This window comes from Seriola aureovittata, chromosome 9 (genome assembly GCF_021018895.1).
Source record: "Seriola aureovittata isolate HTS-2021-v1 ecotype China chromosome 9, ASM2101889v1, whole genome shotgun sequence".
NCBI classification, from domain to species: Eukaryota; Metazoa; Chordata; class Actinopteri; order Carangiformes; family Carangidae; genus Seriola; species Seriola aureovittata.
In genome coordinates, this window is record NC_079372.1 from 23,571,071 (window position 1) to 23,590,202 (window position 19,132).

At 42.7% G+C, this 19,132-nt stretch overlaps 1 protein-coding gene across 1 annotated transcript in view; it reads left to right on the forward strand.

Annotated features, from left to right (window-relative positions):
- The first annotated feature begins 240 nt into the window (after positions 1-240).
- slc6a8 (solute carrier family 6 member 8) overlaps positions 241-19,132 on the forward strand; it is a 64,796-nt gene continuing 45,904 nt past the window's right edge. Inside the window, exons 1-3 of the mRNA XM_056384326.1 lie at positions 241-1,923; positions 14,743-14,874; positions 17,542-17,809. Of these exons, the coding sequence (XP_056240301.1) occupies positions 1,575-1,923; positions 14,743-14,874; positions 17,542-17,809 (749 nt within the window). The 5' untranslated portion in view covers positions 241-1,574. The remainder of the gene's footprint in view (positions 1,924-14,742; positions 14,875-17,541; positions 17,810-19,132) is intronic.

Sequence of the window (19,132 nt, forward strand, 5' to 3'; positions counted from 1 at the left end):
CTCAGCCATTTAGAGAAACATCAGCTGATGTGAACCAGGCTTCACAACAAAAATCCACTTTCTGGAGTGGTCCAGTCAGAGCCCAGACCTGAATCCAGTAGAGATGCTGTGGACTGACTGCAGAGAGAGAGAGAGAGAGAGAGAGAGAGAGAGAGGGGGAGCGAGAGAGAGATGGGGGAGGAGGAGTTGGAGAGAGGGAGGGAGAGAGGGCGGGGACTGTGACGTAACAGTGAGCAGCCGCTTCTCCTTTTAAAGCCGCCGGTCGGACGGACAGACGGACCGCAGCAGGACTTTAAAAACCTCGGAGCACCTCTAACGGGACATTTGACAGCAGCAAGGACCGGGACGCGTTCAGGTCCATTTTTTTTCTCCTCTGTTCTCCTCCTCGGATGGAGCTGCAGCAATTCCTCCACAGACTGCACCGCCCGCCCGCCGCCCGTCTCCGGGACTGAAGCTGCCCGCCGCTCGGTGTCCTCCCCCCTGACAGAGTGATCATCGCGGGGTTGTCGTCCTCTCCGTCCTCTCTGTCTTCCAGCAGGCCGCCGTCTCCTCCGTGACTCTCTGTTCCCATGCGATTCTTCAGACTCACATTCAAGTGTTTCGTGGATTGTTTTTGAAGGTCGCTGTCCCAGTGTCGGTTTAACTTCCTTTATTTTTATTTTCACCTTTTCTATCTTATCATTTCCTCTTATTTTGGATTCGAGAAAGAAATGTCTCCCGATTATTATTAGATTATTCAATTTGTGTCCTTCATTCAATCTGAGTTCATTGATCTGGATCAGTAAATAAAAGAACAGATTCTGGATCCACCGCTGCTGAAGAAGAAGAAGAATTATATTCATTGTAATTATTACTGAGCAGGAGGACAGAGACAGACAGAGACAGAAAGACAGGATAACGGTGGGAGCAGCAGAGATCTTGAAGCGGTGTGACTGGGACGGGACCTGCTGCGGACTGACTCATCTGTTCCTGACTGCTGGACTCAAGGTGAGGACGGACCTGATTCTTGGACTAGAACAAGAAGAGAACTGAGTCTTTAAAGAGGAAAAAAGGAGCGAAATTAAAGGGAAAACTGAGGGAAAAGGGAAGTGGATCTGGACTGAAGCTGACTGCTCCTCCTCTGACTGGTTTCTGACTGGTAGGTTTATCTGACTGGTATCTGACTGGGTATTGGGACTCTGAGAGCAGGAGCTGAGGTGAGTACAGATCCTGGGACTGAGAGAAGCTCATAGAGACAGAAAGCAGTGAATCAAAGGGAGAAGAGACTGAGGTGAAACAGTGCTGACTGTTTCTGCTCCTTTACTGACTGGTTTTCACTCAAACTTTTTTAGGACTAAAAGAAGGAAAGAATTCATCCTAACCTGCAAGACTCAAACAGCCAGTGCAGACTGCACCTTTACTGACTAGTTTGTTACTGGTTTTTAACTGGTGGACTGGTTTCTGGGGTTAGTCTAGGTGCAGGACCAGACCAGATTCTGTAGGACATAAACAGAACAAAAACTTGCAGGATTTAAAGGGAATCCAAGAGAGACTAGAACCCCTGACTGACTGGTTCCTGACTAGTTTGTGGACTGATGGAGGAGCAGGCCCTGCCAGCCTCCTCATGCTCTCTGGTCCTCCTGGAGGAGACCAAGAAGAACCCCCTCATCCTGTCTAATGGCGGCGGCGGTTACCCTCCCGCGGCCGCTAACGGCAACCTCCCACTGTCGACGGCAGTGGCGGGGTCCGGCAGTGGCGGCGTGGTCGGTGGTGCTTGTGCCGGCCCGGACAAGAAAGGAGTCGTGGTCTCGGGGGCGGGACCAGGGTACCAGGAGAGGGAGACATGGACGCGACAGATGGACTTCATCATGTCCTGCGTCGGCTTCGCTGTGGGACTCGGCAACGTATGGAGGTTCCCCTACCTGTGCTACAAAAACGGAGGAGGTGAGGCAAGACACACTCACACCTATACAAATATATAGGCCTACACCTGCAGGGAGCAGGTGCAGAGAGCTCAGGCCCCGCCCCTTTCCTAGCTGAAGCCCCGCCCCTCTCCTATCAGCCTGTTTGTGGTTTGTTTCTGTTCCTCAGTGTAAGTTGTTAAGTGTAGCTAACACAGTTTCTTACTGTGAGCTATCAGGAGAGGTTGTTGTATGCTGAGCTGCAACAATCTTTATCGATTAAGAAATTAATCTGCAACTATTCTGATAATCAATTAATTGATTCAGTGAAACCAGTAAAACACATTCACATTTAATTTAACTGAAAAGCTTTCCACGTTCTACTTATCTTAGAAGAACCATTTCCTATAAGCCCCAGACCAGCCTGGTAGACTGGAGAGGGGGTGGGGCTTGAGTCCTGAAGGGGCGTGGTTTCTATTTGCAGTGGAATATTAATATGTGAATTAGTGTGGACAGCATAATGATGAAATGATAGTTTTGTATTATTGATGATTGTGCTATTGATCAGTGACAGCAGTGGTTTCAACTCATCAGTTTTCATTACTGTGTGTGTGTGTGTGTGTGTGTGTGTGTGTGTGTGTGTGTGTGTGTGTGTGTGTGTGTGTGTTGTGTGTGTGTGTGTGTGTGTGTGTGTGAGTGTGACAGCAGCCTCTGAATGAGTTGTGAGTACAAGACTGAGACACACAGTCAACTCTGTGTGTCTTATCAGTGTTGTACTCACACTGTGACACCTCTGTGTCAGAGACTCACTTCATAAGGACGACTTGTTTTAATGCACCAGCCTCATTCTTTATCAGCGTTTTTAACCGTCAGACACATCATTTATTATACATCATATATCCATCCTAACATATCATGTACAGTATGATATGTGGGACCAACCTGTCCTACATCATTAACCTTTTCATTTCCCATCACACATCTTCATTCAGCTTTTCTCACCTGCTCCTGTTTCTCCTTTATCTTTGACCCTGTATCTCTGTGTAACCCTAACCAGCTCCGTTCTTCTGTTCAGACCTGTCCTCTATCAGTGTTTATTCTTCATCCATCTTTACTTCACTGTTCTTCATCCTTTGCTTTTACCAGTCTTGCTCCTCCTGTATCCACCCGTCTACACAACTGTACCCAGTGGCTCAGCTGAACCTAATCTCACCTAATCCCTTATCTTACAATATTTGTAGGAATATTTTTATCTCATAAGTTTCTTTACTAATTCCAGCCCCGTCCTACACGCTGCCTTTACAATTTAAACTCCTACTTTTTATTTTTTTACAGGTTATACTTAATTTAGACTAAAACATTTTTTTTTTTTAAATCTTGTTTCTAATTTCTCTCCTGTTTTACATTCATTGTAGGAATATTTTCTCTCATAGCTGAAAACATTTCTTTACTCGTGATTTTCTTAGAAGCACAATAAGAAGAGACAGGACAGGACTGATGATGGAGGACTTTGTGACATCAAAGTATTTAACAGCCGAGAGAACAAGACGAAACGTGTGTTTTTAAGTGCAGTTTTATCACTGAACCTGTTCTCAGTCTGAAGTGTATCATTGACTCACACATGTCACTCATTCACTCACCGCAAACAGAGAGAAGAAAGAGCAGAAAATTCTCCTCAATGTAGAAACTGAAACACAAAATGTTTGGGAAGATTAATCAATAATCACTAATAATATCTGCTGCTTACTTTCTGTTGATCCATTAATTGTTTCAACTCTGAATTCTGTGATTAATTGAATAGATTAATCAACAAAGACATTTTCAAGCAGAAGTACTAAATATTTTCTCGTGTCTACGTCTTTGGGTGTTGGACAGTTGTCCAGAGAAAACAAGACATTTGGAGACGACCTGTGATTTGTCTGTTTTCTCTCACTGACTGAAGAAACAGACGGTTAATGTTGTAAAAAGTAGAAATGTTTTGTGGAGCAGCAGTGAGGAGGAAGAGGAGGAGGCGGAGTCACTGCAGGAGGTTTCATCACTTCACCGTCTCTTTTCAAACTGAACTTCACCAACGGAGACAAACTGCTGAGAGAGACAAAGCGAGGGAGAGAGAGATGTTTCTTCTTCTCACCTGAAAAGGTCTCGTTCACACAGTCAGCCAGTTTGAGCTGGACAGAGGAGGGGAGAGGAGGGAGGCGAGGAGGGGAGAGAAAGGTCTGGATGTTCACACAGAGAGGAGGAGGAGGAGGAGGAGGAGGAAGAAGAGGGCGACTTGTGTTAAATCACTGAGAATCAAGAGAAAAGGTTGAGTTCTCACAGACAGTGATGTCCTGTGTAAAGGTTACCTCCTTCACTCCGACTCTGCTGCTTCACACCTGATTTATCAAACAGGGACTGAAGCCAAACTCTGAGTTTAAAGGAGCATTCTGCTGTTTCTTCTTCTCCTGTGGCTCTGACAGTCAGTCGGTCCAACACTTCTGTTCAGACCTTCATGTTCCCCTGGGGATGAACTGCAGTAACTCTGATGATCCTCCGACGTTTCCTCTAGCGCCACCATCAGGTCACATTTTAAAGTGTACACTGCTTTGGTTTATAATAATAACACAATAATAATAATTAGTGTTAATAGTAATGAACACTAATAACACAACAGTCTTGGTAAAATTAAAAATAAAACGTATTAAGCATAACTTTAAATATTGAGTTGTGCTTATAAATTGAACTGATTATAGACAAGAATTAGAATAAGTTGAGTAATATACACAAATAAAAATAAACAATAAAAACAAAATAACAAAAAAATAAGTAAATAACTATAAATAAATAAATTACATACAAGCCAATATACCTGTATATATGTGTGTGTGTGTGTGTGTGTGTGTGTATATATATATATATATATATATACATACATGCGCACATACATATATACACAAGTATTATATATATTTTCTTTCCTTGTTCATAACCACGATCCCCCAGCTGCAGAACAAGTTACAACTTACCATGGGGTGGTTGTGGTATCACCAGCCCCTGTCCAATCACTGGCATCTGCACAATCAGGTCATTCATGAAATTTAAGTAGACCCCTTCACTTTTACCTGAGGAAGAATACCTGTGATCAAAGATCAAAGTAGAATAGAAGTATTTTTTTCTATAATTTGTGCCCTGCTGTTCAGTCTCTCTTCATCAGCCTCATAACTCAGACTGTGACAGTGACACGGTTCATACAGAGACACAGACATGCACCGTTCACACCACTCCAGTATTTACATTAGGATGGAAATCAGCAGGAGGAGGAGGTGTGGAGCATTATATAATGTGTGTGTCTGTGTGTGTGTGTGTGTGTGTGTGTGTGTGTGTGTGTGTGTGTGGTATAAACATACCAGCTTTAACACAACAGACACAGTAACTGATCTCCGTCAGCTCAGTGTGAGGTTCCAGGGGGTCCTGGAGGAGGAGTCATGGTTCCTGGAGGATGTTCCTGCGGTCTTAGAACTGTTAGCATTGTCCTTGAGGAAGTTATGAGCGTCCTTGAAGGGTCACAGTTTTCATGCATCCTTGAGAAGGTTCCTGGGGCTCTGCGGTGGGTGACAGTCCTTGAGGCAGGTCACATGTTCAGTGTCTGTGGACGACTCTCTCCACAGTGTTCATGTACATGTCGGTGTCCTTGAACGCATCGGCAGTCCCTGCTCTCAGCTGCTTCACTACAACAGTAACACTGAGTTTCAGTCAGTCTCGTGACCTTTGACCTCAGCTCCAGGTTGCAGAGCCATGACTCGTGATCTGACAGTCCACGTGTGTGACTGTGAATAATTTCCTTTTATCGAGAGATTTATGAAGCAGCTGCTTATCTTATATCATCTGATATCATACCTGTTCACCCGTTGTCCTTCCTTTCCTTCCTCCCTTCCTTCCTTTTTCCTCCATCCTTGTCCTCTTCCTCCCTCCTCTCCAAAGAGTCACTCAGATTTATTATCCTGCAGAGTGTGTCTGTGTGTGTATGTGTGTGTGTGATTGGCCTGTCCTTGGCAGGGTGACTGCAGTAGTAACACACACACACACACACACACACACACACACACACACACACACACACACACACACACACACACACACACACACACACACACACTGTGAGTGACTCTCTGCCTCACTGATTATAAACTGACCTGCGGCTCAGTCTTCATCTTTCAGAGATCAGCTGTGTCCTTGTGCAGTTACTCTGTGTTTGTTCTTGTGTCTTGTGAGGACACATCGTTCCCTCGTCTTTAACAGTGAAGGTCAGACTCAGGTTCATGTTCACTAAACACGCTCTTGGCTCTAAAATGATGATGTGATGACATTTCATATCCAAAAGGTCAGAGGTTAAATTCACTGTGACATCATAATGTTCTGTAGAAACACTCCTGGTCATTATTCAATGCTGAAACTCAGGAGCAGAAGGAAAGACTGAGACCGGGTTTCCTGTAATGTGATTGGTTGGTAGAGGAAACAACCGCGAGGCTGGAAATCTGGTTCTTTGTGACAAATTAAGAGCAAACAGAGTTTAAGAGAAGAGTTGAAAATAGACTTAATTTTGTGTATTTTCCTTTTTTATTTTGAGTCTTATTATTTCTTGGTCCTTTGGATTTTGTCGTCCACGGTCAGAAACTGGACTCAGTGAGAATCCTCATTAAGTGTAGAAGAAGAGCTGGGTGGTGTTTATTTAACACTAACAAACAGTGTGGTCACAGTATTGGATTTTTTCACACATTTGCTAAATTGTGACACAGATATCAAAAAATATTCTTTATGTATGTAACAGTGTGTCTTCACGTGTGTGTTAGTGTGTGAACATCAACACCCCTCACACTGATGGACGTCATCACGATCGTTCTTGAAGAGTTTCCTTGAGAAAGGTCCGGGGCCTTCTCAATTGTTTGTTGTGTTTTTTGTTTGAACAGCTGATTGATCTGGTCAGAGCTGATCAGGTGATTGACAGCTTTCAGTCTGACACTCTGATCGGTCAGTTCAGGCGTTCATGCTTCAGGCTGTTAGAGTCAGGGTCAAAGGTTAAGGGAAATATACAGTTTCATGACAGTTACAGTGTGTGTGTGTGTGTGTGTGTGATTTGATCGGCTGCCAATTGTGACATCATCATCCCTCTCGCCACGTGGACCAGAGATTAACAGGAGTGGCCTGTAATCTTTTAATCCTATTGACAGACCTCACTGCTCCTCTCCTCTCCTCTCCTCTCCTCTCCTCTCCTCTCCTCCTCTCCTCTCCTCTCCTCTCCTCTCCTCCTCTCCTCTCCTCTCCTCTCCTCTCCTCTCCTCTCCTTTCCTATCTTCTCTTCTCCAAAGAGGTTCTGTGGTCCATGAGATGGTTCCCAAAGCCCTGGAAGATATTCCAGGCATCTTTTGAAGGGTTCCAGGGGACCTGGAAGATGTATTAAACTTCCACAGGATAGAAGGGAATACAGTGGTCCTTGAATAGGATGACTTGGTCCTTAAAGAGCCATCAAAAGTTCAAGAGGGGTTTCTATTAGACCTTGAAAATATTCCAGGGGAGTCCTGGAGGAGGTTACAGTGTTATTTGTATTAGGGGTCTTTTGAAATGTTCCAGGGGGAGGGAAGAGGTTACACTGGTCCTTGAGAAAAGGTAACTAGTGTGTATTTGACTGACGTGTGTGTAAGTTCAGCTCAGTCTGCAGATCAGTCTCAGTAACTTCTGCATCATGGGTTTGTGTGTCAGAATGAAACTCTCTGATTCAGCTCAGATAAGCTTCAGTCTGGTGACAGCAGCAAGGTTCGGATGTGGTGGAGTCGTAGTTCTCACTGTGGTCAAACGGGACGCTTTGTCTATGAGTATTTCCTGTTCTCAGATCACTGAGAGTTAAACTGATCACATCAACCTGTCTCTCTGTCCTCATCTTTGTACTGCCTCTCTCTCTTTTATCGACTCATGTCACTCATGTCATCCTGACCATCGTTTCATCTCAGCCACAGTCACCGTCATGTTATGTAACTGCTGCTACACACAACCCCGAGTCAAACACAGGCTGAATATAAAATGTAAAGTCAGTCCTGTATGGGGTCTCATTGAATAATCTTGTTGCATTAAATCACTGCATTAAAGGAACAGTTCGCCAGTTTGTGAATGGGGAGTGATGATAATATATAAACATGTAGAAATGTTGTATTTAACATGTTTTGTCTCACTGTTTAATCCTGACACAAACAGAACTATATACTGTATAATTCTGGATTTTAAATTTGTCAGGAACAAGTCTGGTTCAGTCATTTCAGGTCTAAAGATACAGCTATTGTATCTCAGTTATTACTCTGTATTCACATAATTAGTCTGCTCAATGTGAAGTTGTACACAATTCAATATACGTCTTAAATTTTGTAATGACTTATTATCCTCTGCACTGAACCCGATGTGGACGGTAAACAAACTATCTATAATAATATAATAATAATATCTGTGTTCACGTGGTAATAAAACGGATCCAGGTGACCTGGCAGATTGAATAACATTAGGTTAAAGTTCATTAATGAGGTTATAAATATCCTGATTCAGATTACATAAACATTTAATGTCTGATAAAAAATAATGATTATCAAGCAGGCAGAGGTTCAGGGTTTGTGCAAGCCTTAAGCTGGAGTTCATTGACCCCGACAGTGAGCTGCACAGTCATGTTTAGCACAGGTGAGCTAATCAGGCTCTCTATTCAGGTATGTGGGCCAGTCGATCCGCAGACTGCCAGGATGAGCTAAACTCAGCTAAGCTAAGTTAGCAATTTGGCAGAAAGAGTTTGGTTGAGTTCACTGAGGCTTTTGGCAGATGGATAAAGGGTTAGTTCTCTTCTGCTTTCTTTTGTTTCCCTGTGTTTGTATTAGACATAATATTCCATTGTTTTATTGAATGATTGAAAGTTTATTGGTTTCATCTGTGATGAAACAGGATGACATTTAACTCTCCGGGTTTTACTACTTTTCTCTTAATATCTTTGGCTTTTGAACAACAAGACATTTAAAGAGACTTTGAGATCTTGTGAACTTTCTATAGTTTCTTATGATTTATAGTTCACACTTTAAAAGTTTAAAGGTCCATATTTGACACTTTCCTGTGTTTTATTGGAAGTGTTCCATAAGACATTGGGTTAATGATTTATGATTTGATTTGATTATGACTATACAAACTGCATACCCTGATTCTAGACATGAAAAAGTTGGTCTGTTAATTGATTATTTGACTGAATTTGACTGAAGTGACTAAAATTCACTGGTTCCAGCATCTCAAATGTAGGATTTTCTCATTTTCTGAACCTTTAGACATTTAAAGATGTCATGTGGGGCCTGGGAACATGTCTCACTTTTTGCAGTCATTTTATAGACAGACCTATTTATAAATTAATCGAGAAACTAATCAGATTGACTTATCAATAATGAAAATTATCATTTGTTGCATCGTTAAAGATCCATATTTTACACTTTCCTTGTGTTTCATTAGAAGTGTTGGTCCATAAGAAGATATAGTTGTGGTTTTAAAAAACAAAAACCATCTCAATGTAGTTTTACTTCTCCTCTCTGAGGTTTCTCTCTGGAGCTCTGTAACAACAGGTCAGTGAGCCAATCAGAAGAGAAGAGGCTCTGAGCCTCTCCTCTGATTGGCCAACTGTTTTATGAGTGATCCAATAAAAATATAGCAGATTTCAGGTAAACACTCAGAGAAACGAAATCCTGCAAGGTTGGATGGTGGGTCCAGGTGGGCGGGGCTTGTAGCTTGGCTGAGAGCAGCGCCTGCTTTGTTGTGACATCACAAAGTTACAGAAGTCCTGACAGCTCGTTTTTACGACTCAGTTTCTGAATACAGGCTCTGTGCATTTCTATGTGGACTGAGCGCTTTGATACTTTCACAGTATTAATATTGAACCTAGTCCTGCTTTATTAATCAAAGAAGACATGGACCCCTCACTTTATACTATATGTTCCAACAGACTTTATCATAGGAGCCGACACTGGGTCCTTTAACATCAGCTGTCATCACTCTGTTTACAGTTGTGTCTGTGACAAATAAATCTTTGAATTCTAATTAAAGCTGGTTGGATCCAATGTGGTGGAAGGTGTCCCTACTGATCCTGGGTCAGCTGGCAGCAGACCTGAGCGGGTCACGACGAGCCAAATATGTTACCTACAGATCAGGACCTGTCACAACCTCAGACATTACAGCTGCAAAACATCTGCATCAGCAGCTGTAACCTTCACCACCAATAAACAGCGTCCAGCTGAGGCTGATGGGAGCATCATTAGTTCTGCAGGTGTTGGTCAAAAACCAAACAGCTGGCCGAGTGAAACTTTTGACCTGATGGTGGCGCTAGATCAGAAGATCACTGCAGTTATAAGGTTTCATCCTGAATCCTCCCTTCCCCTCAGAGAAAAGTGAAGAGAGATGAAATTCAATTGTTGATGATGATGATGATGATGATGATGATGATGATGATGGTGCTCTGTCATTAGCCCTGTTATCAGTCTGTCAGGCTCTCAGCCTGTCGGTACTTAGCCCAGTGACTTACCCCGGATTAGCCAGCTTAGCTAGCTAACTGCAGCGCTGCAGCTTAGTGGGCTAACTGCAGCCGCGGCTCTATTTCTGTTTCTGTCTCACTTTCAGCTCCGAGCAAACCACGTGTTGGGCGTGTTAGCTGACACCACTCAGGAAAGGATGATGCCCTTTTGATTCTTCACAGTTTCACCCGGAGTCTTTGTCGGTGTCAGTCCCGTCCTCATTTCTGTGATTCAACGCTTCTTTTTCCATTTGATTCCCAAACACTAAAGCAAAGACAACCTGATTTTAATAAAAGGGCATGTCCCCCAACCGACCCACCCCCATCCCCAGTGTTAACTACTCCCTTGTGTATCCTGTTGTTGCAGCTCCTTGATGTTTCCAGACTGAAACATTGGAGCCACAGACTTGAATATTGAAGTTCATAATCTGTACATGAGGAAATATATCTGAGACCTCTAGAAACGTTGCGTTAAGTGGAATGTCGAATAAAGTTGTGTGGATTTGAATGTCACAGAAGTGAGGACGGAGCCTCTGCTGTTTGAGGAGTCAACAGTTGATGTGTGTTTCAATGTGTGTGCAGCTGACTGTGATGAGGCCATAGTACTCAGTAATCCCATCAACACTGAGTTAGTGACAAGCTAACAGCATTAACAGTGAGTGTGTGTGTGTGTGTGTGTGTGTGTGTGTGTGTGTGTGTGTGTGTGTGTGTGTGTGTCTGTGAGAGAGAGAGAGAGAGAAAAGTGGATTTTTATTGAGCTGCTGACATGGCTGCCCCCTCCCCCCATGTCTTTTCTCTCTCTCTCTGCAGTCGTGACTCACCAGCAGCTCATGTGTTTTCATGCTAGACGAACACACTGGAATACTGTGTGTGTGTGTGAGTGTGTGTGTGTGTGTGTGAGTGTGTGTGAGTGTGTGTGAGAGAGAGAGAAACAGAGCAGCAGCAGCAGCAGGCTAACCTGCGTACCTTTACTTGAGCTTACGTCATTGCTGACTGTGCCATCATTCAGCTGTCAGTCAGCCGGCAGTCGTGTCTGTGCGCCTCATACATCAGCAGCCGCTACATGAGCTGCTTCTAAAGTGGCCTCCCTCACTTGGCTCTGCGAGCTCTGTGTGTGTGTGTGTGTGTGTGTGTGTGTGTGTGTGTGCAGCCCGCAGGCACCATTATTATTATCTAAGACACAAAGAGTACCGGACTCTAATTGGCTGAAACATGGTCATTGTGTAAAAAAGACATGACTCACCTTGAGTGATCCTCCACATATTGATATAATCATCATCATCAATCAGTTCTTTCATGTTTGTCAGGTTAGTTTATCTGGTCACTTAAATACTGAAGGAAGCTGAAGCACCAGTCACGTTGCCGTGGTTACCTGCAGGTTGATGGAAGGTGGTTTGAGTGTTGACCTCAGCTGTGTTTAAGGTGAACACGTGTATGATTTTATGAGAATAGTGTAACATTTTGGACTTTAAAGGACAGTGACTCATTATCTTCATTGTCATTATGTAATGCTGCAGCCAATCACTGTTTTCAGTATCAATACATCTGATAACGACTATCTTTAACACCTGATTGATGGTTAATAAATAAAATGTAATAAAAAATGCCTCATTATTCCCTGAAGTCCATGTTCACATGTTCAAATTACTGTGTTTACTGTTATTTTGGCTTAATAAATAACTTTAATTACCAATCGGTTATCAACGAATCATTTCGGCCTTCAGGTGCTGGTTGGCTTGCTTGTACAGAAAGGATCAATGTACACTCATAATTCTGACTCAGTAATATTTTTTTGATTTTGCTAATGATAAAATTTCACGTGTTATTTTTTTTCTTTTTCTTTTGGACAGTGATTGGCCTCCAAAGTACAGAAACAGAATTTGTGTTGTTGTATTTGTTAAGTGTTGATATCAGTATAATTTACACAAACACATTTCATGAATACAACAAATTTAAAGTAAACCAAATTAAACCTGAATAAACAAATTAAACCTGAATCTTCAGAATTAAACCTGACTATATGAAATTAAACCTGAATAAACAAATTAAACCTGAATACATCAATTACAGCTGCTTTAGAAATCATGAATGTTGGATCATATGACAGTTGTTCATGATACACCATTGTAATGAATTAATGAATGAATTAATGAATGAATACTTCCTCTTCTTTTACTCTGAACTGGGGCAAGAGACATGAATGAACAATCTCTCTGGTATTTTAATTGGTGTGATGGAGGGTCCACACACACACAACAGGGGGTAACTGGGTCACAGTGCCACCAGGAACTGGTATGAATGGAATCAAACTGGAATGATACTGGGAGAGAGGAGGGAGGAGGGGGGGGGGGGGTGTGCTGTGTGCCAGGAGTTATATAACAGCAGCTGCCATTACACACTGAGCTGTTATACAAGGAGAGAGAGGGGACGTCCATTATGTTCATAACAGAAATAGACCTTTAATTTACTTATAATTGACTTAATATAGAAACCATTAACGGAGCAGTGGATATCCCTGTCCCTTGATAGGCTGATTAGCGTGTCGGAATGAAAGAAACATATATCTATCTATATCTACATCCAATCACCGGTCACTATATTAGGAACAACCGTATAACAGCTTCTTGATCCAGCTATTCAATAGATATGGATCTCAGTTTCACGCATATGACAGACCAGGAAGGATGTGGTGTGGTGAGAGCCACGTGTCTGGGGGTGTCTGAGGCAGCAAATAAAGTTTTTTTTGTTGCTGTTTGTCTGGAAATAGCTCCAGCACATAAACTCCTGCCAAAAACCACAAATTGTTCTGCTTTTGAACAGATTCAACAAATGAGCGACAGCGTGTTCATCACTGTGTTGATAGATGTGTTGATGCCAGTGTCACTGTCATTGATCACATATTTCCCCTCAGACACATTAACAAACACTGGAGACAAACTCAACAGGCAACAAACCAAACGAACTACGGAGGAACGATGAGGACTTTATTCAGTCTTCCTCACTGATTAAATGTAGCTTCATTAGCTCTGAGATGACTCGGATCAATGATCATCATCTTCTGTTTTTATAATCCTGTAGTTAGCTTTTTGTCTACATCATGTCAAACATCTCAGCCGTGGCATTCAAGCGTTGCAGCAGCTAAACGAGTCTGAATAAATATAATACAAAATATGACAAAAGTCTGTATATATGTGCAAGAATAAAGTACAGACAGCAACTTAACTTTATTTTATATTCTTTTTAAATAAAACATAAGAACAAACACAGGAGGTCAAAGAAAAAACATCTGCAAATCAAATGAAAGAACCACAGAACATTTTTATTGTCTGTGGAGCAGCGGCGAAGCTGTGAAGCTGAACACTAAGACAAAGAAGGAGAACATCTCTCTTCTTTCTTCTCTTTCAATCATTCACGGCCTCGACTTTGTTCAGTCAGACAGGAGTAAATATGAAGACAGAGCAGAGGGCAGAGAGAAGGATGAAGAGAAATTACACTTTGCTTGTCCTCATTCACCCCTGAAACGGAGAGAGGATGGAGGAGAGGATGATGGAGGGATGAAGATTCACTTCCTTCCCTCCTTCCTGTTCAGTTACATAAAGCTCTCGTCACGATGCTGCTGAAATAAACATGAGACCCAAATTACAACCAACGTCGCTCTGACTGACTAAACACAGGCAGCGTTAAAGAACCAAACCGTAGTTTAATGCTTTAGTTCATTAACTGCACGTCCTGGTTTATTTAGTTTTTAGACTGAATTACTTCATTTCTATCAAACCTGCTCAGAGATAATCCACCACAGTCAATCTCACTTTGGTCTCCTTGTTGGTGCGTTCAAGGACGCTCGGACGTCTGAGATTAGAGATTCGAGGAGAGCAGAAGTGACAAGAAAGAAAATGACGTTAGAGGACGTCAGACCTGATAGAGATGTTCACTTGACCTTGTGCATAGACTGAAACACACACTTCTGCATCATATGAGCCTTTGTGGTGTTGGACTTTGTCAGTCCCTGATACTGGTCGTTGTGTTTTTGAACGTGTGTGTGTGTGTGTGTGTGTGTGTGTGTGTGTGTGTGTGTGTGTGTGTGTGTGTGTGTGTGTGTGTGTGTGTGTGTGTGTGTGTGGGTGGGTGTGTGTGGGTGTGTGTGGGTGTGTGTGGGTGTTGCGCGTGTGACAAATAAAAAAATCTTGATTTAAAATAAACAGAGAGTGGTGAATATGACATAATGTTGGCCACTCAGCTGTTTAACGTCATCCCTCTCATGATGTAGCGCAGCGAGTCTGAGTCTGACCCTGTCTCTGTCTGGTCCTGCAGGCGTCTTCCTGATCCCCTACCTGCTCATCGTCTTCGTCGGAGGAATCCCCATCTTCTTCCTGGAGATCGCTCTGGGACAGTTCATGAAGGCCGGCAGCATCAACGTCTGGAACATCGCTCCGCTCTTTAAAGGTGCAGTACACCACAAAAAAATGCGTGCTCGTCTCTTTGTGTCTCTTTGTGCTCAATGACTTGTACCTGAGCAGATGTCTCCTGCTCTGTGTAGCATTAAGTTCCAGCTTCATAATGTGTTTGGGTTTCTGATTTTTCCTTGATGCTAGAACAAAGAATTACAGGCTGATGTTCGGGTGACACCAAGATAATAACCTGATCACATCATAACCAATCATCTGGAAACACTTGACTTTAAGTTTTCTTTTTAGCATTAGCAGTATATAAATAATGTTTATAGAAGACTGTAATGCAGCTGAAATCAGATACATGTTGAAGTGTTTATTAATGTTCAGTATTTGTTACATTTATTCCAACTGTTTTACTATGTTGTTTATTAACTGTTAGAGTCTTTAATAAACACATCATTAAACACTGAGATCTGATTACAGCTGTATTATAATCTGTTAAATGTCTAAACGCTAAATATAGGGACTAAGTTTAACGGAGTGAGAGATCCACTTGTCTCTATGAAAACGTGTATTTAGAAAAACTGCATTTCTACCATGAACAATGAGTTGATCTATTTTAAAACGGTGTGACCTCAGCACAACAGTGAATTAATGAGTGATCGCATTCTTAACCTTAAAAACCAGAAGGAGAGAGAACATTACAAATCAAGTCAGTTGTGTTTCTACAAAATCCCACATTAGTTTCAGAGAACTCTACAATCTGAGACTCTAAAACTCAAATAATTTAAATTCATATACAAATACTAAACAGTAATTATTATAATAAAGTTCACTTATGTAAACCAGAGCTACAAAGTGCTTTAGATATTGTGATATTGTGATTAAAAAATAGTGTGTTGTGTTTCCTACATCAGTGCAACAGACACATTTTATCTTTCTATCTTTCATTTATATCTTTAAAGCCACTTCACGGGATAAAAGATTAAAATCTGTCCCTCAGAATTTTTTTTTTTTTTGTCCAAATCGTTGTCGACCAAAACCCTCGACATCCCCGCTGAGGTCACGTTGCCATGGTGACAGACATAAATCCATGCAGTAAGCAGTTTAGGTGAGTTTGAGTGGACACATCAGTCTGCAAACACACATGGAGCAGATCTGTGTGGAGGTTTATCTGGAGGTGATAATCTGTGATCCTGCTCTACGTGCCTGCGGACACGGCTGGAAAACTACCAGCAGCACACACACACACCCACACACACACACACACATGCGCACACACACGCACAGACACACACGCCTCTCTCTTTGCCGCCTAATTCCTTTGTATCTTTGTTAGCTTTACACACAGTTTATCAGAGGTTTGATCTTAACATGGGAGCACATGACTCTTTTTCTTTGCTCAGCCTTCCCTCTGACCTCCACACGTCAGAGCTCCACCTTCACATTCACACAATCTGACACAATTACAGTGAAAAACACCAACAGTCAACGCACCGCTGATTCATCTCAGCAGTCGTGGAGCTACACATGCAGAGTTTGTCCTGCGGGGGGCGACAGAGCAGAGATCACAGGCCCGTTCAGATCTGAAGGGTTCATCCTGTGGGGAGCAGGACTGAGACCAGGACAAGAAGAAGGTCCATCACCAGAGTCTGGTTCATCTACAGAGGCCAGGATCTGACCTGATCAATGACTTAAATGATAGGAAATGATTTTTACACAATTTTGATAATCAGTTAGTAAATTAAGGCCTTTTTTTAAGTTAAATGCCAAAATTTCACTGGTTCAACAGTTTGAACTGGTTAACTTTCAAACAATCGATTATTAAAGACAGTAACTGTCAGATTTATTGATGATGAAAATAATAGCTGGTTGCAGCCTCACAGGAGCTGAGTGATTTGATAAAATAACTTCACAACAAATGAGCAACAAATACACACTGAAGCTGTTCAGGTCTTAAAATTAAATGGTTACACAGAATCCCTCTACAAGACCAGGACCAGGAGGTGGAGGGTGGAGGACCAGTTATAGTTTGCAGGTTTAGTCGACTCAGTGTGGAAGGGGTTTTAAACTTCAGTGTGAACCGGCAGTCAGAGAACGCGTGGTGCTGACACGTGGGTTCCTTCACCTCACAGGAACCAGTTCAGGTGTAATCAGGAGCTGCCGCAGTTCATAAAACTATAAAATGTAGATTAACAGTTGTGACCTCATTTACAAACAGGAAGCGGAGCAGCTCGACCTCACTGCTCCTGAGTTCATGTTTTCTGTCTCTTGAATGAATCAGTCATTTTTTAATAATGTGAAATATGATCACAGAATTGATTTATTTCTTGATCAGTTTACCATTTAGTTTCCTGTGAAAGAATTTTTCTGCTTTGGAAACAAACATTTTATGAGTGAATCTTTTAATCTGAAGGCTCATATTGTAATTGCTGATATGCTTTTGTTGTTTGTTCAGAAGTGTGCTTGGTTTGGTTACTATTTGTATAATAAAAAAACATGGTAGTTACATTTTGTCAGTTCAGTAAAGCTTTGTGAGATTTAATCCCGTCTGCACCTGAGAATAAGACAGCCGGGACTGTGCAGAGTTCACACTGTTAGAGTTCATAAAGAAGTCACGCTTTGGTAAAGAGTAATTCACATCAGTACATGAGATCATTGTGATCTGACCTGGGACCCTGATACATCAAATAAACCTGACTTGTATCCTCTTCCTCAGGTCTGGGTTATGCCTCCATGGTGATCGTGTTTTTCTGTAACACCTACTACATCATGGTGTTGGCCTGGGGCTTCTACTACCTGATCAAGTCCTTTACCTCCAACCTCCCCTGGTCCAGCTGCGACAACCCATGGAACACGCCCAGCTGCATCGAGATCTTCCATCACCAGGACTGCAAGAACAGCAGCTTCGCCAACGTCACCGTCGCCGGCAACATGACCTGCGCCGAGCTGGCGGACGCACGATCACCCATCATCGAGTTCTGGGAGTGAGTTCTGATTTCTGGTGGGGTCCTGGTCAGTCAGAGTTGGGTTGGCACATGGGGTGGTTTTTGAGTCAGGGTCAGGTGGGGTTCGTTTGTGTCTCAGGTTCCCTCCGCCATCTTTCCATCAGGGAAACTCAAGCTCGTGTGTCTGTACTCCTTTACTCATCAGCCCAGGGATTTGTATGTGATGTCTCCGTCCAGCAGAAGTGTTTCTGTGGCTAAAGATGCGTCTGTGTGTGGTGGTGGCGTCGTGGACTGGACCCTTAGTTTTATTTCAGAGCACAGCAGAGAGACCTGCTTCGGAAATATTCGGGAACATGAAGCTTGTGTGGACGCGAGCACACTAGCGCTTCACTACTGAAAAAAGATATTTGTTTCAGAAAACAGCAACGTTACCACCACGCTGCTGAGAAATGTAGTGAAGCTAGTAACACCACAAAGAGCAGAACTCCCATTGCACAACCTGTATTAGTGATCAGGTGCTGGTTGGTTGCTGGAACATCTTAAATGTAACATAAACAACTTTTGATACCACCGCACACAGTGAAATTTCAGTGACTGATGATGCTGCTGCTGTAATTTAATTGCAGACAAGCGCTAGGAACAGTCTGTAGGATCAGTTTAGTCCCAGTGAGTGACTGTGCAGCAACATCCTCACAGTGTTATCAGAGAACAGAAGTTATGAGATAACAGGTGAGGTTACAGTGGAACCTGCTGCTCAGTCTGGTCATTTGTTACCATCACATCTGGACCTGAGAGCGACAGCTCACACTAGCTAGATCCCGTCTCCCCCTTCTTCAGTTTCTGTGTAATGAGTGTGTGAGGTGCTGATGACAACATGAACCAGAAGTGACGTCTCGTACCAGGAATGCTGATGGGAAGTTGTTGATGGTTGATAGCTAACACTATGTGAACTCGTCTGACTCCGTTGCGCAATAGCTGCGCTATCTCTGCAGGTATTATTTTACAGTTGAGGTTTTATTGTTGTTGTTGTAGATGATGTTTCGTTTAAGTCTTTTGATCCCGTGTGAAACATGGAGGCGTGTTTTCAGCCTGACATCAACATCAGTCCATGTGGCAGTGAAGCATCACAGGAAAGACAAAGCAGTTTCCCTGCTCAGTATTATTCTGTGTGGGTTTGCTTGGATTTGAATATTTTGTGCAGCCCCTCCATAACCGTGACGAAACAGACTCCGAACTCTGCTACGTATGTTGACCCACTGACTGTGGCAGCAGCTGCTGCACCAACTGTAGCCTCAGTATGAGCTTCTCACACATACTGGTGCAGCTAGATGCGTTAGCATTAGCAAGCTTGATAAATGCCAC